This window comes from Megascapheus bottae, chromosome 4, assembly GCF_031878675.1.
Source record: "Megascapheus bottae isolate mThoBot1 chromosome 4, mThoBot2.hap1, whole genome shotgun sequence".
Classification (NCBI taxonomy): domain Eukaryota; kingdom Metazoa; phylum Chordata; class Mammalia; order Rodentia; family Geomyidae; genus Megascapheus; species Megascapheus bottae.
In genome coordinates, this window is record NC_143512.1 from 18,070,798 (window position 1) to 18,093,410 (window position 22,613).

Sequence of the window (22,613 nt, forward strand, 5' to 3'; positions counted from 1 at the left end):
TAGAGCTCCCCTATAACTCAGCAATTCCACTACTTGGCATTTACCCAATCATCCAGAAACAACGACATATTAAATCCACTAGCACAACAATATTCATTGCAGCACTATTTACCATAGCAAAGATATGGAACCAACCTAGATGTCCCTCAGTTGATGAGTGGATCAACAAGATGTGGTATTTGTACACAATGGAATTCTATGCTGCTGTCAGAAAGAATGACATCGCCCCATTAGTTAGGAAATGGAAAGACTTAGAAAAAATCATATTAAGTGAAGCCAGCCTCAAAGGAACTTAGGCTCAATGGTTTCCCTCATTTGTCATAATCAGTAGAAACCTTGGGCTCTCCTAGCAGAGAGTTGCAATAGAGCAAAACCTGATACATAAGGCCATATAGTATGAAGCTAATTGAAAGGACCTCTAGGATACAGAAACAAAAGCCATATAATGAATGATTGTTGTCCTTAAGGTACTATGTTATCTCTCAGCTCTTTTGCTGTCCCTTGTTTATCTCATATTGTTATAGTATTTCATTTTGTTATCTGATATATCAGATATATTTATATTTGGTTATTTAAAATTGGATAGGGAAGGGGGAAAGAAGATGTGGGGGTGGGGGGGAGGGTAATGAGGACCAAGACATGTGAAAGTGTATCAATGTATGTGAATTAATGCACCTTCTATCTGGCAAGTATCATGTAACCCTTTTATTAATTACAATAAAAAATATCAAAAAAAGAAAAATGTGAACGAAGTTGAAGCATGCTTTGCATACACTAACACAATACACACAAAAACACACACCAGCTCTTCTTATGCATTCTAGTTGGATAACAGCACAGATCATTCCTACAAATGGATAGCTATAAAATAACTGGATTTTCATATTGGTTTTAAGTATACAGATATAATACAAAATTCTCTCATTTCCAAAAACGTCTAGATTCCATGGTAATTCATGATTACATGAAAGTCTACAGGATAAACACCAATAAATACTTAAAACATGGTCAGTAAGAATGATGGGTGTTTCTGACCCTGAAATGTAGTGGTTAGAAAGTGGCTTCTTTGTGTTAGAAGTTGGTAATTTATTTAGAGTTGGAGATAGACTCCAAGAGATCCTTTTCCTTTGCCTTGTGAATCCCAACTACCTTCCTAACTTCTTAGAAATGTGTTCTCCATGATGCTCATGCAGCTGAAGCCTTTCTCAACCAAAGGCAGATGCAGCATAAGTCTCTCCCAAGTGGATTCCCTAAAACTGTAATTTATTCTTGTCTCCACACCCTACTTACTTCTGTCACAGCACTCACTGCAGCCAATAAATACTTGTTTTTAACTCCCTCCCTCGCTGGATTCTAAATTATTTAATGATATGAGAAAGACAGTACCCTAGTGCAATGCTTGGGACGATGTAAAAATCCAGTTAGCATCTGCTAAATGGAAGTAGATATTAGGTCTGTAAAGGTTTGTCTGCATTAACTGTAAGCACACACCTATAAGAAAGGGTAAGGCAATTAATGAATGAATTCTCATTCATCAATGAATATTCTGTAGAAAACTATACATTATCAATTAACTTAAAATAATTCCTGGTGCCCATGTATACTTGAATTGAACAGCCCCAAACCTGCAGGGCAAATTCATTTTCTCTCATGTACCTGTGTCATGGCTCTGTATACAATGGGTTAGGAGACATTAACTTGAGAAAAGAGCCAAGGGGATACTCTGTGGCTCCAGCCTTTCCCAGAATGATAAGAGCTGCACCACTATAAGCAACAATGGCAAATCCAAGTTCTTCCCTCCACACACTAAGTAAGGAATAGAAGACTACATAGCTATCCTAGACAATGACCACAACTATTTCCAAGCACATAACTGTAGTTATGTCCACAGAGAATTCTATAAAGGTATGAGAGTCTGATTGAAAGTACTGTTTCTGGAATGGAGCCAACTACCAGGCTGTATTAGAAAAAACAAAACAGCAAAAAAGGAATAAAACCAAAAGAGCTTGAGATATGAGGTTTGAATACTAAAAGAAATGAATGAGTATCCCTGAATGACTCAGGCTCAGACTTCAGTGTTTTATCATTTGATGAACAATCAATCTGGGAATAGTCAGGAATGACTAAGAAGAATGTCCAATTTAGGAACAAAGGAGCAAACATTGACATTTAAACGTCAAGTTTTTGCAGGGACTATATGAAAAGAAATAAAAGGCTTATGTTACTTTAACACTTCAGAGACAATGTTGCTAACAAGACTAGCCTGGATTAGAACAGTGGTTATTACAGGGTAATCAAAATATTCTGGATACTGTGCTAAGTGAGCACTTTGAATTTACTCTTCACCAATATTCTGTTAAGTGCCACTACTATCCAAATTATGCTCTGTGTTAGTTTGAAGAAGGAATAAAATGGTCTGAAACTGGGTAATTAAAAAAATCATTTCAGTGGAAGAATGGTGAACTTAACCAAATATGTTTTACATGGTTTAATTTTTAAATCACAACTTCCCAATGATTACTACGAGAAAATAGCTCATGTTATATTCAGATCCAGTATGGTATGTATAATCTTCTAAAATATTAAAGAGAAAGAACACACAATTCATTACTAGGATGTTATGGTGTCTTCAAAACAGCAACTTTGTTGAAAGAAAAAATAGTTGCTTTGAGATTTTTCTTTGTTGAACCAAATCTTTGATAAGGGAGCCAAAAAAATAGAATGGAAGACAGCCTCTTCAACAACTGGTTCTGGCAGAATTGGTTAAACACCTGCAGAAAACTAAAGTTGGATCCTTCTATGTCACCCTGTATGAGGATTAATTCCAAATGGATCAAAGACCATGAGGTAAAAGCAGATACCCTGAAAACTACAAGAAATAGGAGATACACTATGTCTCCTTGGCACAGGTCAAAACTTTCTTAATAAAGATCCAGAAACACAACAAATTAAGGAAAGTTTGGACAAATGGGACTGCAGTAAACTGCAGAGCTTCTGTATGGCAATGGAGATAGCTAGCAAGTAAATAGAAAGGCCACAGAGTGGGAGAAAATCTTCACTAACCATACAACAGACAAAGGCCTCATATCTAAAATATATCTACAACTAAAAAACTTGAATCTGTCTAAAACAAATCTTCAAAGAAACAACCATCCCAGTAAAAGGTGGGCTAAAGACTTAAAGAGAGACTTTTCTCAAGAAGAAATAAGAATGGCCTATAGATACATGAAGAAATTGCTTGACATCTCTGGCCATAAAAGAAATGCAACTTAAAACAACTTTGAGATTTCACCTCACTTCAGTTAGAATGGCCATGATCACGAAATCTAATAACAACAGATGCTGTTGGTGGAAGTGTAAACTCGTTCAACCACTATGGAAAGCAGTATGGCAGTTCCTCAAAAGATTAAACATAGAGCTCCCCTATGAGCCAGCAATTCCACTTCTTGGTATTTACCCAATCATCCAGAAACAAGGACATACTAAATCCACTAGCATAATTATGTTCATTGCAGCATTATTTACCATAGCAAAGATATGGAACCAACCCAGATGCCCCTCAGTTGATGAATGGATCAACAAGATGTATTTATACACAATGGAATTCTATGCTGCTTTCAGAAAGAATGACATCACCCTATTTGTAAGGAAATGGAAAAACTTAGAAAAAATCATATTAAGTGAAGTAAGCCAGATTCAAAGGAACTTAGGCTCAATGGTTTCCCTCATTCATAATAATTAGTACACATCTAGCACTCTCCTAGCAGAGGATTACAATAGCTTAAAACCTATGTACATAAGGTCATATAGGATGAGACTAAATGAAAAGGATCTCTAGGATATGGAAACAAGAGCTTTATCTTAAAGTGATTGTTGTTCTCAATGTACTAGGTTATTTCTCATTTTTTTGCCCTTATGGTTAATCTCAAATTGTTAATTTATCTGAGTTTGTTACCTGGTATATTGTATGCATGATTATTGTTTATTTGAAATAGGAAAAGAAAAGAAGGACAAGAAGATGGTAGGGACTGGTGGGGGTTGGAAATGGGGACAAAAACATGAGAAGGAGTATCAATGTGTGAGAAGTAGTTCACCTACTACCTGGCAAATGTAACCGTAACCCCTGTATACATTACCCGGACATTAAAATTTTTAAAAAGAGTTTTCTGTATTGATTAGTAGTCATTTTTCATTTTAATAATCATATTAATGATGTTATATTTCCTATTAAATGCTTTTTTTCTATAAGAGATTAAGTAATGTGCTCAAAGTTGAGATTCTCCATTCAGGAAGCTATCCAACATGGAAGACAGCAAAGAGAAACTATTCCTACGACTGTTGGTCTCCTAAGAAATGACCAAGAAAATCTTACATCTAAGTTTTTGTTTTTAAAAACAGTTGATGTCCTTGTGACTATGAGAAGAAAGAACTGACAAAGTGATTTTGAGGAAATTACACAGAAGTCAAACAAAACATTTCTCCTCCTCACCAGTGCAGAAGACTTTCATACACCTTATGAATCATGGCCTCAGCATAAGCTGGGGAATGGAAAAATACTGATGGTAATTTCCCACTGCATTTTGGTTTAGATTTTTACACAGGGCAAAGCAAACTGCCTAGCACATAGGTTTGGTTCTTTAAAATGTTTCTTTCCTTTTCATTGCTAATGTAAGTTCATGGTATAAATTGACCAAGTCTGATGTTTAGTTAACAAGTTAAAATCTCTGCATAAATGCAGAAGGGATGCAAACAAATTTATCTTTTTGCTAGAATTTACTGGATTAAACTTCAACCCTTACATAATGGAGTTATACTGCAATTTAGGAGAAATTAGTACTATTAACCATGTCCTTTAAAATGAAGATGAAAATCCACATCCAAGATGAAAAGGAAAGCTAAAACCTTGGAAAAACTAATTCACAGTAGACATCCTCCCAAAAGCTGTGCCCTTTACTGGTTTATTTTTGCCAGTCTTGGGCTTAAACTCTGGGCCTGAGCTGTTCTTGGGGCTTTCTCAAGGTTAGAGGTCTACCACTTGATCCCACCACACCATTACTGGCTTTTTTCTATGTATGTGGTACCAAGGAATCAAACCCATGTTGCATGCTAGGCAAGCACTCTACCACTAGGTCAAACTCCCGGCTCCCAAAATGTGCCCTTTAATAAAACAAAGTAACAATCTTTTTAACCCTAGGAATTCCATTACTCCTGTTTTGACTTTGTTTTTCAATAGCATATTCATGTATAATATTTTTTGTTAGTTATGGATCTTGAACTCTTGGCCTAGGCATTGTCTCTGAGCTCTTCAGCTCAAGGCTATCATCCTACTCCTTGAGCCACAGTGTCACTTACAGTTTTCTGGTGGTTAATTAGAGATCAGTCTCATGGACTTGGCCAGGGGCATAGCCTAGTGGTAGAGTGTTTGCTTAGCATGCATGAAGCCCTGGGTTCTATTCCTCAATACCACATACTCAGAAAAAGCTGGAAGTGGTGCTGTGGTTCAGGTGGTAGGGCACTAGCCTTGAATAAAAAGTGTCCAAAGACAATGCTCAGGCCCTGAGTTTAAGCCCCAGGACTACAGGTTGGCCAAAAAAAAAAGTTTCAAGGACTTTTTAGTACCTGGGCTTTCTTTGAACCATGATCCTCAGATCTCAACCTCCTGAGTAGCTAGGATTAGGGGCATGAACCAGAACATCCGGCTCATGTACAGATTTCTTATGCTTCACTTCAGTTTTTTTCTCTGAACTGCTGAATAATTCGTCATCCCTCCAACTATGTGTTTTCTTCCAGAGTGATGTCTCACGGCACAATGTGTGAGAGATCGGCCGCAGGATTATCAATTATTCTGGAATATGTGGCAGCCTGCAATCACAGACAGGAGCAAGGCAGAATGCAAATGCCCATTTGCTTCTCACATCAACATGGGAGTGTGACACTTTAAACAAATAACTTCATGCAAATTTGGCTTAATTTATCAGGTGTTTCAGAACTAGAAGATGGATTCATTTCTCAACATTTTAGATGACAATTATGTTGCCAAAGTATACTTGCAAATGGGAATAAAGCAATTCATTGACACTGTTATTTTGTTTCTGATCACCTGACAAGAGCATATTTTTTTCTTAAAAAGGGAAAAAGGAAGATCATGAAGAAAAGCACTCACAACTTTTAAATCAAGCCAGGCTTAGATGCCAATAATCCCCACAAACCTAGAAGTGGAGCTGTGGTTCAAGTGCTAGAGCACTAGCCTTGAGCACAGAAGCTTAGGTTTAGTACCTGAGGCCCGAGTTCAAGTCCCAGGACTGGCATAAAGTAAGACTTTTAAGAGGCTGGAAGTTTGGCCTACTGGTAGAGTGCTTACCTAGCAAGCACAAAGACCTGGGTTTGATTCCTCAATACCATATACATAGAAAAAGCTAGAAGTGGTGCTGTGGCTCAAGTGGTAGAGCTCTAACCTTGAGAAAAGCCCAAGGAGAGTGCTTAGGCCTTGAGTTCAAGCCCCAGGACTGGCCAAAAAAATAACTTTTAAACTAAGGCTAGATGAAAAAATATGTAAGTATATACATATATACAAATAGGTAGAAATATAACTGATACTGGCAACCTCTTTAGTCCAGTCACCATTAGGTAAAGGTAGTCAAGGAAACAGACTTCACTTGCTTGTGCATTTTTTTTTTTTGCCAGTCCTGGGCTTGAGCTCAGGGCTTGAGCACTGTCCTTGGACTTTCTCAAGGCTAGAGCTCTACCATTTGAGCCACAGCACCACTTCTGGCTTTTTTCTATGTATGTGGTACCAAGGAATCGAACCCGGGTCTTCGTGCATGCTAGGCAGGCACTTTAACCACTAGCCCAAACTCCCGGCCCCGCTTGTGCATTTTTTTGAAATGATCTGTAAGTAGCTATTCAATGAGGTCTTAATTTGGTATCAGTTTGTAAGTGTAATGCATCAGAACCAGTGTGAGCCCTTCCATCATTTCCTCCATTATCTTCCACTACCCCCATCCTCCATTTTCCCAGTTCTATTTTCACATATATTGAATATTATATGCCTGCATTTGTTCAACTTTCCCTTCTCCATTCATCTACTCGTCTTGTCTTGACTTCTCTCCTTCTAGACACAAGTTCCAGCTTCCTAGTATTCATTTGGCTAGACTGCATTTGTTCAAGAGTTACATCACTGGACTCCTCCCCTGCATACAGAATAAATGATTTAGTTAATTCATTTGTATATATATATATATGCTTGTGTACAGGACTCTGTTACATGTTTATAAATTTATAGGTTAGATCTAACTTCCACACAGAGAAAACATCCTCTGTCTCTCTGTGCCTAACATTGACATCATTTTTGCAAGTTCATTCATTTCCCTAAAAATGATGTAATGAAATTTTTCTAGGTGGACAAATAAAACTCATGTAAGAAATTTTTTCCCCAAATCAAACCACTTGACATTTGTTTCTCATTATCTTCCATGTTAATATTCTCATTGCATGATTTTTTATATAATTTTCACTCTCCTTCTCTCCCTCCCTCCTTCCCTCCCTTCTGTCCTTCCTGTTTTTCCTTCTCTTTTTCCTTGCTTTTTCTTTTCTCCCTTTCATTCTTCCCTTCCATACTGTCATGTGTCTGTAGTGGTCAGTACCAGGGCTTGAAGTTAATTGTTTCTTGACCTTAGGACTTTCTTGCTTATGGCTGGTGTTCTACCATCTGAGCTACACCTTCAATCCAGAAATTAGTTGGAGATTGATCATTTGACAAGAGTTTATTTTTTCTTAAAAAGAATAAAAGGAAAAACATGAAGAAAGGCAGTCAAAACTTCCATGCCTTTTATATTAGTGACTCTGGATGCTGAGATCTGAAGATTTTTCTGCTTAAGCTGGCTTGTAGTCACAGTCCTCAGGTCTCAGTCTCTTGCATAGCTAGGATAACAGATGTGAGCCATTGGTGAGCAGCTTGAAAGCCTTCTTGATGGAAGTTTTTATTCATTTTAGAATTTTTTTTTACAAGAATAGTATGCCTAGCACCATGCAAATCAACATAGCTTGTAAAAATAAGGGAGGAGAGGATGTAAAGGATGCACTTTACAGGAATATTTACAGTGTAGTTTTCAAATAAGTTTGAATGACAAAGAAAATGTATCTAACTGTATATAACATGTAACAATACAAATATTCAAAGAAAGTACTAAAAAGTCATTGGAAGCATAAAGTTTTGATTCATCCAAAAAACAGAAAGGTTTTTCATGGCAAAAATTCCTAATACCTGTCTGGTAGTATATCAAAAAGAAATTTTTACTGATAGAATTAAGATATTTACTTGACAAAATGTCGGAGTTTGCATCTGGAATGTTTGCCACAGGCCCATCTGGCAAAAACTTGCTCATCAGCATGGCACTATTGGAAACTGATTAAACCTTGCAGATGTGGGGCCTAAAGGGAAGTTGCTGGGGTTATGTCTTTACAGAAAAATGTGGGACCCTATCTCTTTCCTTCTCTGTCTCTGTGTATGTGTCTCTCTCTCCCACTTCTGGTAGCTATGAGATGTCTGCTCCATTCTGCTTTGTCTGCCATGCTGTGCTACTGCTTCTACATGGGCCATAAAGCAGTGATTCCAATCAACCATACACTGAAACCTAAAACGCAAGGGTAAGTTGATCCTCTCAGGAACTTGTTACAGTAATGGAAAGTTAGTAATAATGGAAAGTTACTAATAGAGATGACAAAGTACAAATGAGAGCGACACAGAGAAGGTGGAAAGCTATTAGTGAAGCAGAGGACTGACAATGGTCTCAAAGGAAAATCAGAAACACAAAGGTTGCAAAAAGGGAGGTAATCCTCTTTAAATATTTTTAGCTTTCCTTCAGAACACTTAGTCTTAAATGTTTAATGCTTTCAATATGCCCATGAGCATACTGACCCACTTTTTTTGGTGGAGGGGGGGGTGGGAAATTTTATTGGGACACAGCCATGATCTTTTTCTTACATAATTTCTAGAGCTACTGTTTTTGTACAACAACAGTAGAATAGAGCAGTTGTAATGAGACTGAGTGACCTAGCCAGCTATAAATATAAAAAATTTGGCTCTGAAGAGAAAAGCTGATCATCTATTTTTGTTGAATCTATTTCAAGTTTAAACCCTGCATACACCATTGTAGATATCAAAGACAATAAAGTCTTGATAACAGTACATAAAAAATGAGACAAACAGTATAATTTATTTTAAAATCCTTAGTAAAGACCACCATTTTAATGAAGCTTAATTATGGAAGGTAATATACTGGCAATGTTGAACAACTGAGGAGGAATAAATGGAAAACCAGCAATATTTCATTAACATATATTATTTAAAGAGCTGCACTGTAGTATTTCAATCTATGTATATAATGTACTCTGATCATATTCACTCCCCATTACTTTTTTATCCCCCTCTCTATATTATAAATTTTTAATGGGCTCAAATAATTCTTTTCTCATATATGCACCTAATGTATAAGTAGTAATTTATTGAAGCCTCAAGGTAATGTCATAGTCACTTACTCTTACATGCCAAATGCCCACCTATGTTTATGGTAAACTACTACAGATGGTGCATATGAATGGCACTGACCAATCTCTTGAGATAGAATTCCAGTTCATTGGACAAACTTGTGGAACTCCTCAATGGCTATGCACAGATCACTATAGGGATAAACAACAGACTTACATTTCTAAGAATTTTGTATCATAATAAACTGTTATTGAGACATTTAGTTAGAATTTATAAACACAATACCACCATAGAAGAGCCATTTGTGCTGGGCACCAGTGGCTCACATTTGTAATTTTAGCTAGGTAAAAAGCTAAGATACAGAGGATTGCAGTTAGAAGCCAGTCTAGGAAGAAAACTTCATGAAACGTTTTTAAAACAATATGTGAAAAGCCAGGGAGAAGGTATGAATCAAGTGGTTTAAAGCACCAGCTGAGTGACAGAAGCTCTGAGTTCAAATCCCAGTACCACTCAGATCTGATGATGTATTGTTCTGTTCTGATGTCTTGTTTCACTTGTTACCTATTTCCTCATGGTTTTTCTCACATATATTATGCATTTCCTGTATTATGAAAGAATCAACATTTATAAAAACCCAAACATATTTTGCACTATAAAAATTAAGATCTTTTAACATTTAACCTACACTTAATTATTCAGTTGTACCAAGAACAGGACCTCTATGAGAATAAAATATACTCCATCTTCCAGGAGGTATTGATTATGGAAATAGATGTCAGGTTCCAGTTCTCATCAACTTTGCTCCAACTCAGAAGTGATAAAGTCTGTTTATCTCCTATCAAAATACAGGGGATTCTACACAATGACTAGGCCCAATAGGACAGGAAAATACATCAGTACAGACAAATCAAATGGGCCTGGATCCATAAAAATAGAGTTTCATGTTATGGGAGGATACGTACATCAGAAATATCAGCTCTGTGAACTGGCTATGCACAGATAATCTCACTGCTGAAGTTTTACTGCTACCTGGAAGGTGATGATAGGATTGTGGTTTGAGGACAATTCAGGCAAAAAAAGTTATCAAGACCCAATTTCATTAATTATCAAGATGTACTTCCTATCTACTTTGGAGACACAGATTAAGAAGATGGCAGTCTTAGAGTGGTCTAGGCAAAAGCTGTAGATACCTTAACAATACATGAAAAATAAGCCAGGCACTGATGGCTCAGGACTGTAAGCCTGTCTACTTAAGGAGGCTGAGATCGGAGGATTGGGGTTCTAAGCCAGCCTGGGCAGTCAAGTTCATGAGTTAGTCCTCCAGTGAGCTGCTCTGAAAACGCTGGACAGTGTCAATCCCATCATCTCAAGCCCTAGGACTGACACATAATACAAAGACCCAAAGGACCAATAGCTAGCAAGTACAGTCCTTGAGTTTAGGCTCTAGTCTTGCCTAAAAATAGATATATGCTGCTCAAAAGTTCAGGGCCAGTGATTTCTCCAGTACCTGTCCTGGAGCTGCAGCAAGACAAGGCCTGATATACCATGCTGGCTGCGCTCTGTACCAGCTTTCCTTTGGAAGGCTTGGTCTTCGCAGTAACACAGAGGCTGAACAATCGACATAAAATTATGATCATTATTTGCTTTTATCCCTTCCAACCCTTTTAATATCACATCCTTAACCCACTGATTTCTTCATCTGCCTTTTATTGCTATCTTTTAATTCACTTCACTAATTCTTTTTCTATACTTAGATGTAACAATTCTAAGATGGTATACATGGCCATTTGGTATTTTTAAAGGCTTTTTTGTTTTTTTTTTTATAGAAATGCATCTTTTTATATACAAAAAGGTCAAAATATGTATTGCTGAAGCTTATAGAGACAAATGTTAAATTATGTTAACTTTGCTTGGGTTAAAACAGCCTAGGAACCAAACAGCTCCCCTTCTACCAACAACATGCAGTAAGCAACAGGACTTTCAGTAGGTAACCATTTGCAAGAAAAATTAATTTTTAACTAAACAATTTACTAATCAATTAAATGAAAGGCAGCATCTTCAATTCTATAATCCTGGCATAATATTTACACCAATTCAAAGAATATATTTCTCCCACAACAGGAATGACAGGTGCCAATGTAATGTTTATGTTTTTGAAGAATATAGTTCAGCACTGGTTACAGTTCTAAATAGAAGATGATTGCCTTTTTGTAGAGGCAAATCAGAAGTATAAACTCTGCTTAAGATTTGGTGTATTAAATGTTCCTTTAGGCCGGTAGTTTGGCCTAGTGGTTAAAGTGCTTGCCTCGCATGCATGAAGACCCGGGTTCGATTCCTCGGTACCACATACATAGCAAAAAGCCGGAAGTGGTGCTGAGGCTCAAGTGGTAGAGCTCTAGCCTTGAGAAAGTCCAAGGACAGTGCTCAGGCCCTGAGCTCAAGCCCAGGACTGGCAAAAAAAAAAAATGTTCCTTTAAACATTTCCGTTAAGAATGTATTGAAGCTGGGTGTAGGGGCTCATGTCTATGATCCCAGCTACTATTGTGGTTTGAAGCCAGCCAAGGAAGAAAAGTCCCCATGAGACTCATCTCCAATTAACTATTAAAAAACTGAAGTGTTACTCTGGCTGAAGGAGGTAAAGTGCTTTCCTCATTTATTTTTATTCAGTGATGGCCATTTCTTTTAATCCCAGGTAAAACCTCTACAAATGAGCTATATTCCCAATCCTTGCATTTTTGAGACAGGATCTTATATGTAGCCCATGAAAGCCTTGGCCTTGAGATTGTCACAAGTGTTAGCTTACAGGTATGACTCACCACACTAAGTTATTACTAACACTTTAAATAGATAAGTAGAAAAAGCCTTTGGACATAGGAAATGTACTTTTTTTCTTTGCAAGATTGTGTCTTTAAGGAAATAACTTTCAGGCAAGTCATTATGCATGCCTTGAGATATAAAAAATAGTGAGACATTTCCATCTACTGTCAAATCCTATTCATTAGAGAACAGAACCAGGTGGTACCTACACTCTATTCACACACTGCACAGTTACTTTTCAAATGTTATGGGGAATTCTGCTGGTAAAATAACAAGACTTCAGAAATAATAAAAGTGGTTATTCCCCTGGTTTCCTTCCCTAAGAAAAATTTCCAAGAGTTCTTTCTATGAACATTTTAGAAGTTCATCACTGATAGTTTATTTGAATATTATTACAGAAATTTCTGGGCACAACGAAAACATTTTCCATTTTTATTTTCTAGTTGTTGTTTGTTGGACTTCAAAGTGATCAATGCTAATAAAAGATTTGTAAAGAATGCACTGAACAGTCTGAGGAGCTCCTTCAGGAAAGAAGTAAATAAATGTTATTCTGAAGTTAGTTTGGAGTCAGTGCTATTAAAAGTAAACCCTAAAACTGATCCCTTATTTTAAAAAGCTAAGATGACATATTAGCTTCAAATTCAGTTGTATTATAAAGATATTAGACCAACCGATTATTCTACGTACTTTTCTTATCCTTAAGTATTTTTCATTGACTATTTTCTATAGTCATAGATCAATTCACCTATTTAATTTTCTTCCACCATTTACACATTGTTCTTTAAGTCAAGTTTCCCAAGTTCTTGTTCTAAATACATGCATATTTAATAATTTCAAAAATATTTTTAAGCCGGGCACCACTGGCTCAAACCTGTAATCCTAGCTACTCAGTAGATTGAGATCTGAGGACTGTGGTTCAAAGCCAGCCCAGACATGAAAGTCCGTGAGACACTGATCTCCAATTAACCACTAGAAAACTAGAAGTAGCACTGTAGCTCAACGTGGTAGAGTGGCAACCTTGAACTGAAAAGCTCAGGGACAGTACCCAGGTCTGAAGTTTAAGCCTCATAATTTAACCCGTGTCCCCGCCAAAAAAATTTATAGGAACTTCCAATTCAATAGGTCCCAAATTGAACTTTAAAGCTCAAAGCTATCTTGCCACAAATAAGAAAAACCTATTTATTAGTCTTTCAGAGAATAGTGCTTTGTCCTAAAATCCTCCCTTCCCAGTCTTCTCTCTAATCTGGTCTTAGAACTTCCAGGTCAGAGTGATCCACAAGAAACTTGAATCCGATTATCCTGCTTCAAAGCTTACTGTCCTTTCCTAGGGCCTCAGGCTCAAGACCAAGCAGTATCAGAAATTTCTCAAGTGAGAGTTCAACTCTGTCATAATTCTTAAAAGGACAGCTTCACTCCCGCTTCCATGCCTTTGTCCCTCACAGTCCTTTTTCTCTTCCACTTTTCCTTTGCAAGTTCTCAATTTTTGCTACAAATCTAATTATTTCAGGGATACCCACATATGGGACCGTATACTAATATTAATATTTGCAAGCATATCTATTAATGTGTACTTGCTCACTAGACTTTAAGCACTAGAGGACATATACTCTATTATTTGCTTAGCATTTTATCGCCAGCATCCACTGCTGATGGACACAAAGCTTGAAGGGCACACACATGACTTCAAGCGACTAGGGAACACTGGACATGGGGCTGCTACATGAGAAAGGACAGAAAGTAGGCCTTAATAATATCAGAGTGGAAAATGAACACTCTGAAGTTTGGCTAAACATGCATGTAAAAGGTTAACAAATTCTTCCAAGGAGCATGTATTTGAAGCAGGGTGCTGTGGGGTCTAGGTGGGGGAAGGAGGGTATGAAAGAGGAGGAGAATACAGTCAAGAATTCAGGGGCTGGACTATTTACTATCGTGAACATATGGAACCAACCCAGATGCCCCTCAGTTGATGATTGGATCAACAAGATCTTGTATTCATATACAACGGAATTCGGTGCTGCCAACAAAAAGAATGACATAGCCCATTTGTAAGGAAATGGAAAGATTTGGAAAAATCATATTAAGTAAAGTAAGCCAGACTCAAAGGAACATAGGCTCAATGGTTTCTTTCATTTGTTCTAACTTAGTATTAACCTTGGGCTCTCCTAGCGGAGGTTTACAATACAGCAAAACCTAGATACATAAGGCCATATAGGATGAGGCTAAAGGACCTCCAGGATATGGAAACAAGAGCCATATAATGTGTGATTGTTGTTCTTAATGTACTATGTTATTTCTCATCTCTTTGTTGTCCCTTAGTTACCTTATATTGTTACAGTATCTTGTTATCTGATACATTGCATATATGTTTGTTTATTTGAACTAGGTTAGGGAAGGGAGGAAAACAAGATCAGGGGAGGGAGGAGAGAGAAATGGGGACAAAAACATGAGAAGGGGTATCAATGTTTGTGAAGAAATGCGCCTCGATCTGGCGAATATAATGTAACCCTTCTATTACAATAAAAAAGAATTCAGGGGCTAGGAGTTTATGCAAGTATTATATATTCCCCTTGAATTTAAGTTTTGTCTGAACAAAATCCAAAAATATGGGGCTGGGAATTTGGCCTACTGGTAGTGCTTGCCCAGCGTGCAGTAAGACCCAGGTTCAATTCCTTGGTACCACATACATAGAAAAAGCCGGAATTGGTGCTATGGTTCAAGTGGAAGAGCTCTAGCCTTGAGAAAGCCCAAGGATAGTACTCAGGCCCTGAATTCAAGCCCCAGGACTGTCAAAAAAAATAATTCAGTGAATATCCTACAAAGAAGTATGAGGGAAGGCACGGGGGAGAATGTTGGAAGGGCTTATCAAGATGCCTCGTATTCATAAACTGATTTTTAAATGGCAACTCCTTTGTTCAACTATTTAAAGGTAATAAAATAAATTCCTTAGGAATTAAACATATATTAATGAAGTTGATCATATAAAAGAAATTCAGTAAGGTAGCCAGTGTTTATTGGTGGCTTTTAGAGTTTAAACTGATATATCCTACTTTCCCCCCTTCTTGGTATGGAAGTTCTTATAAAATCCTGTGTTTCTTCTTCATTCTTCTCTTCCAGTAGCTGTTTATTAAGTTATCATGATATGTTTATTTTTTCCAACTTCTCTCATTTTCTTTGCAAGTAAGAAACATGCCTGAACAGGCCCTTTTTACAAAGAAGGCATTCAATATACAAATGTGATTGATTTTATCTGTGGGTCAAAGAGGCTACAGGCATTATGAAAAAAAAAAGAATTTCACCAGATGGGTATATATGTATATATTATAAAATAAAAATTTGAAATTGAAATAATATACTAGGATATATACTTAAGTGTACATTTGATATGACCATTACAATTTTCTTTCACATGAAATATATTCTTTTATAAAACTAAGATTTGAAAGTTCATAAGGTATGATGTCATATAAAAAAGGATAAATTCCAAAAATTACAAGTCATCTGCATTTCAGACAGAATGAAGAGTTTATACATTTTTGTGAAAAATGTCCCATGTTTATTTACAATTAGGAGATTTTTAAAGTTCATAAAGAGAGCAGTTATAATTGTTTTAATTGTATTCCTTCATTAATGTGTGTAAGGAGTGAATTCCTATGTTCCACAACCAAAGGCATGACTATACTTGACATTAATACAGTGAAATAATTATATGATCAAGATGCTTGTAGTGCCTTATGCTTATAGTTGAAGCTACCCAGATGGCTGAGATCTGAGGATTACAGATCAAGCAAATCAGGGCAGAAAAGTCCATCAGCCACAGCTCCAATCAACCAATAAAAGCTGAAGTGGAGCTGAGGCTCAAGTGGTAGAGCATTAGTCTTCAGCAAAAACCCCAGGCATTGAATACAAGCTTCAGGACCAGCATGCATGAGTATGTACATACACACACATACATATACATACACACATACAAACACACACATACCTGCGATTGTCATAAAAATATAGAATGTCACCTAAAGTTGGATCCTTTTTGGTCACCTTGTACCAAGATTAACTCTAAATAGATCAAAGATCTGAAGGTAAAAGCAGATACACTGAAAACTTTACAAGAAGGAATAGGAGATACACTAGGTCTCCTTGGCACAAGTAGAAACTTTCTTAATAAGGACCCAGAAACACAACAAATCAGAGAAAGTCTGGATAAGTGGGACTGCATTAAACTGCAGAGATTCTGTATAGTAAAGAACATAGCTAGCAAACTAACTAGAAAGCCTACAGAGTGGGAGATCTTCACAAACCATACAACAAAGGCCTCATATCTAAAATTTATCAACAGCTCAAAAAATTGAATCACTCCAAAACTAATCTCCAAAGAAACAACCATCCCATTAAAAGATGGGCCAAAGACTTAAAGAGAATCTTTTCTGAAGAAGAAATAAGAATGGCCTATAGACACAGGAAGAAATGCTTGACATCTCTGGCCATCTGTATGGCAAAGGACATAGCTAGCAAATTAACTAGAAATCCTACAGAGTGGGAGAAGGTCTTCACTAACCATACAATGGACAAAGGCCTCATATTTAAAATATATCAACGGATCAAAAAATTGAATCACTCCAAAAGTAATTTCCAAAGAAACAAGCATCCCATTAAAAGATGGGCCAAAGACTTAAAGAGAGTCTTCTCTGAAGAAGAAGTAAGAATGGCCTATAGACACATGAAGAAATGCTTGACATCTCTGGCCATAAAAGAAACGCAAATCAAAACAACTCTAAGATTCTAGCTCACTCCAGTTAGAATGGCCATGATCAAGAAATCTAATAACAGATGCTGGAGGGGATGTCACCAGGAAGGATCACTACTACACTGTTGGTGGAAGTGAAAACTCGTTCAACCACTATGGAAAGCAGTATGGCAGTTCCTCAGAAGATTAAACATAGAGCTCTCCTATGACCCAGCAATTCCACTTCTTGGCATTTACCCAATCGTCCATAAACAAGGACATACTAAATCCACTAGCATAATTATGTTCAATGTAGCACTATTTACCATAGCAAAGATATGGAACCAACCCAGATGCCCCTCAGTTGAATGGATCAACAAGATGTGGTATTTATACACAATGGAATTCTATGCTGCTGTCAGAAAGAATGACATCACCCTATTTGTAAGGAAATGGAAAAACTTAGAAAAAATCATATTAAGTGAAGTAAGACTCAAAGGAACATAGGCTCAATGGTTTCCCTCATTCGTAATAATTAGTACACATAATCAGTAGAAACCTTGGGTTCTTCTACCAGAGATTTACAATAGGACAAAACATAGATATTTAAGGCCATATAGGATGACACTAAATGAAAGGACCTCCAAGATATAGAAACAAAAGCCATATAAGGAGTGATTGTGGTCTTTAATGTACTCTGTTATCTCTCATGTCTTTTGCTGTCCCTTGGTTATCTCATATTGTTACAATAATTTACCTTGTTATCTGATATATTGTATATATACTTATTGGGTTATTTGAAATAGGATAGGGAAGAGGGGAAAACAAGATGAGGGAAGGGAGTGGGAGGGGGAGGGAAATGAGGACCAAGACATGAGAAAGGGTATTAATGTTTGTGAAGTAATGCACCTTCTATCTGGTGAATATAACCCTTCTAATAATTACAATAAAAATATATGAAAAAATATAGAATGTATGTACAGTATGTACATAATAAAGCAATGAATCAGTAAAATATAAAAAATGAAGATTAGCCAGCATGAGTGAAACAAGTGATAAGTATTTTTGTAGCAAGTTTTTTTTAACATTTGGACTTTTAGTTTCTCTCTTGCTTTCCTCTTTTTTTCTATCCTTCCACTTTCCTTTCTTCCCTTCTCTTCACTTTTCGTTTCATGTAAGACTCATGTTAAATTCCTACTATATGAAAATTACTAAACAGCCACAGAAAATGTACACTCATTTCTTCCAGCAAAATGCAAACCAAATTATGAATGCAAAAATTCATTAAAGGTACATTAAAAGCCCAAATTAATTTTTTCTGCAATGCTGAAAGTATCTGTCCATAAGTGGGAATAGTTTGTAGACTAGTATATTTCAAGAGGTTTTATAATAAAATTACTCCTAATATGGCAAGTATTATATCTTATAATACATAATGCATGTTAGAAAGGAGTGTTTTGTTTTTTGTTTTCTTTTGGTTGGTCATGGGGCTTGAACTCTGGGCATAGGCATTTCCCTGATGTCTTCAGCTCAAGGCTACTGCATTACCCCTTAAGCCACAGTGCCACTTCCAGTTTTCTGGAGGTTTAACTGGAGATAAGAGTCTCATGAAATTTAATGTCCAGGTTGGCTTTGAACTGTGATCCTCAGATCTCAGCCTCTAGAGTAGCTAGGATTACAGGCATGAGCCACTACACCCATTGATAGCAATCAATACAAATATTTCTTATAATGGAAAAGTGGTAGAAGAAATGACTGGTGCTCAGAGTTTAATCCACTACTTTTTACATTTTTCCTGAGTACTTATTTCCAAAAGTTACAGATATTTAAGAATTAAACTTTGTAAATAATATCCTAGGTTATAAACCCATTGATTAAAAGTGAAATGAAATGATCATTAAAAGTGAAATGAGATGTATTCATAATTACTTTGCTCATTATAGTTTGAAGCATAATGGTAGAATTACTATACCTACAAAAATAAAAGCACTGGATAGTACCTCATATGCACCACACTTTATATGAAAAATTACATAGGAAGAACTTTTTTAAGGTCTGTAAGAATGTAAGAATATTCCACATAGCTGGACTGAGGTCACTTTTCATTATTTCTGCTACCTAGTGCTCCAGTACCCATCTTATCTAGATGGTAACAAAATACCTTTAACTGCTCTTGATTTATACATGTTCCTTAAATCTGTCCTTCCAAAAGCTAGCAAAGACCAAATTAAGTACTCCAAAGACCACCATGTCATGCAAACATAAAAATCCCTAGCTTGGTTATTAAGCGGCTAGCAAGATTCCATGATCTGGCCACCTAACAACTAAGCTCACTTCCTGTCATCCTTGGTGAAAGCCTCTTTAGACACAGGTACTATGCAGTTGCCCAGGGCATTTTCGGAGCTCTGCATATTGCTGGCTTGCTCCTTAATCTCTTTTAGATATTCAAAATAGTTCTTACTTCCATCATTCATACCATATTTTACATTCGCTTAATATTTTAATGCCTTACCTTTGTTCTTCCACTTTGTAAATTCTGTGAGAGCTGAGCTTTTTTTTTTCATTAACTACTATAATCACAGTAGAAAAATCACTACAAATGTATATTAAACATCCTCAGTACTGGTAATAGTTAGCTAAATGGTTAATAAGATTGAAACAACTCTATATTACAGATAGGAATCAATAGCATAGACACCTAAGCTTTAACTGCTTTTACTCCCACAGGGAAGATGTGGCCTTGTTGACATGAATCTGAGACAAGAACAAGAAGAACTCTGTGTTCCAAACATTACATTATAAAAAAAAAAACTACACAGATGCATGAGTAATGTAGTACTTATAAATCTCCCTAAGTGGTGCTTAAGTTTGAAAATTGTGTAGTGAGAAGATGAGTTTTTTAGATTTAACTAGGCTCCTGTTGGTATCATGATTTGAAACTGTGTGCACATCAGTAAAAAGAAACTTGGTAGCTCATATTTACTTGCTTATGTATTTATCTTTTTCTGCAACAGTTCTGTATTCTTAGCTAAATAGAAATTTTAATGTCATCTTAAAAATGGCACAGAGATGTGGTATCTTCTTACGAAGTTGAGGTCCATTTGGATTTCTGAAGGAAAATTCTTTAGAAATATCTGTACTAGTTGTCTTAACAAATTGTTACAGCAAATGCTATCATATTTTATCAGGAGATAAAGAAATACCCTGAACAACTTTTCTATTCATTAATTCAATACAGTTTTTCTGAGTACAAACTACATGTTGGTAGCATATATATAGATACATACACATATGCATGTAAGTCCAACGTAAAAGTATATGTTTACCTGTGCTCTTTGACTTGCAATGGAAAACACAGCTGAATAAGTCCACTGTAAATTTCAAATACAGCAAATTGAAAATGTACCCAATACTGTAACATGCTGAGTATGAAAGCTTAAAGTACAGTACACAGCTTTTAAATGACAGACTTTACTTTTCTGACTGAATGTGACTAGGAACTGTGACTCAAGAGAGCAGTATACGTCATATTAGCTGAAGGACAACATTCTGTATAGATTCCTCTTACTACCTATGTGCCACAAACAAGTTATTTTTTTAGGAAGCAGCTGTCCTATTGTGAAGGGAGCTAACCAACGAGGACAAATTTAACATACAAATAAAATGTAAACTTTAATGAAATAATGAATACACTTGGTAACAGGGGCACTGAATGTATGACAGCCTTCTTTTAGAGAACCTGACTAGCACATGTCCCACCCCTCAAGATCACCCCTCACATACAAAGTAGGGTTCCTTGAGCTCCTTCTTTATCTTCCCTGCCTACCAATGTAATTAAAACAAGGGAAAGAAGCTCAACAAGTGCAACAAAGGTAGACTAATCAGTTTGGGAGAGAACTTGAAATCTGAACTCAAAGACCACCTGCTTCAGATGCTCAGCATGTATGCCACATTGACTCAAGTGTCACTCAGGATCCTTCTACAAGTAGATAGGGGAAGACAGTCCTTTAAGCGAGCACAAATGAAGCAGCAAGACAATCAAAAGAAGTATGCAAAGAAGTCGAGAAAAGAAGCTACAAAGGAATGGCAGGATACTGCTCCCAGTTCCAGGTTTCAAGAAGTGCCAAAGGGTGAACCAATGTAACAGTGGCATGTGGGAAATGAACTTTACAACTTGGGAAGGGGTAGGGGAGGGAAAGTAGGAGAAAAACATGGGAAAGTGGGTACCACTGTTTGGGAAGTAATGTACTCACTACCTTACGAACATAACCACAACCTCCTTGTACACCACCCTGACAATAAAATTTAAGCAAAATTTAAAAAAAAAAGATGTATCAAAGCTAGCTGAATGTACTGTCATTTACTTCTGTAAAATAACCGTTTTATTATTGCTGAAGCAGCTTCTGTTCCCTATAAGCATAAAAGACCTCAGGAGAACAACAAAAAGAATTCTAGCTATTTGCAATTGTTTAGTTGAATAAGACTCAACAATCCAAATATAAACTGTACTTACTGTAAGTGATGGAAAGTCAAAAATAACTAACAGGGTGAAGCCAAAGGCAGTTTTCTCTCCTAATCACAGGAGACAAGGCCAGTCTCAACCAACGTATAAAAAGTCCTCTCATTGCCTTCTCTTACTTTCTGCTCATGTTGGAGGACTTTCAGTCAGCTTACTTAGAGAGACCTAAGTTCTAAATATGTATGTATGCTGCATCTTTTCTACCAATAACTTTTAAGTCAAATCTTGCCTTTTGACTCTTTACCAAAAACCTCTTGCTTTTTAAGGCATCAAGTAGATATTAACATTAATGCAAACCAACATGTTAACTCATTATAATATAAAGGAGGATTTCTCTTTCATTCATATATATGTTTACTCACTTAAATATATTCATACGAACACACACACACTTCCCTCCAGGGAAAAATCCCTTGAAGTGAGTCATATCAGTAGTGAGAAGTTCTCACAATGAATAAAGGAGCAGGATAAATAATTTGTAATGAGTATTTTTGTACTAGGAAAAATAGTTAAAATATTTTTAGAGGAAGTCTATATATTTTTGGTATATTTCAAATTATTCAGCAATCCTCTCTGCATTCCAGTAAAATTAGTTTAGGAGTTAAAAGCACAGCTTAATCTATTCAAAATTATACTCAAATGCTAGAATGAGAAATGAGAAAGTCACAAATGCTTAGTCAACTCATTGAAATGATCACATTTCTATGCTGATTCTGCTTTAATTAACAGATAATGCAGAAGGGATGCATCCAAGCAATAGTGTATAAAAACTTAAAAAATGAGACTCCAATTAAATAGAACTGTGGTCCAAAGCATCAGTATGTTTCAGAACTGTGGTCCAAAGTATTAGTATGTTTCACCAATTGTTCACTGAGAATAACACTGTCTTGGTATAGCTGCCTCAAAAGACATTCTATAGGCTTCAGAATTTGCTTCTGTTCATTTTTAACATGGAAAGCTGATACTTTACCATTTTAGGCTCAGCTTCCTTTTTGGTTGTTGCTGAGTTAACTAGGGATTAAGAGTCCAATGACTTTCCTGCCTGGGTTGGCTTCCAACCTCAATTC

General features: G+C 36.5%; 1 protein-coding gene across 26 annotated transcripts in view; it reads right to left on the bottom strand.

Annotated features, from left to right (window-relative positions):
* Fer (FER tyrosine kinase) overlaps positions 1-22,613 on the bottom strand; it is a 432,292-nt gene that overhangs the window by 106,087 nt on the left and 303,592 nt on the right. Inside the window, exons 20-21 of one of the 26 annotated variants that reach the window (XR_016535240.1) lie at positions 10,450-10,516; positions 6,609-7,920 (exon numbers count right to left, since the gene is read on the bottom strand). The exons of 22 other annotated variants lie outside the window; for them this stretch is intronic. Coding sequence is in view for 2 of the 4 variants with exons in the window: in XM_090331532.1 (XP_090187658.1) it covers positions 9,633-9,678 (46 nt within the window). In the remaining 2 variants the exon portion in view is untranslated. Of the gene's footprint in view, positions 1-6,608; positions 7,921-9,607; positions 9,679-10,449; positions 10,517-22,613 lie in introns of those variants that run through there. 3 more of the 26 variants (XM_090331532.1, XR_016535241.1, XM_090331536.1) reach the window with 3 other exon arrangements.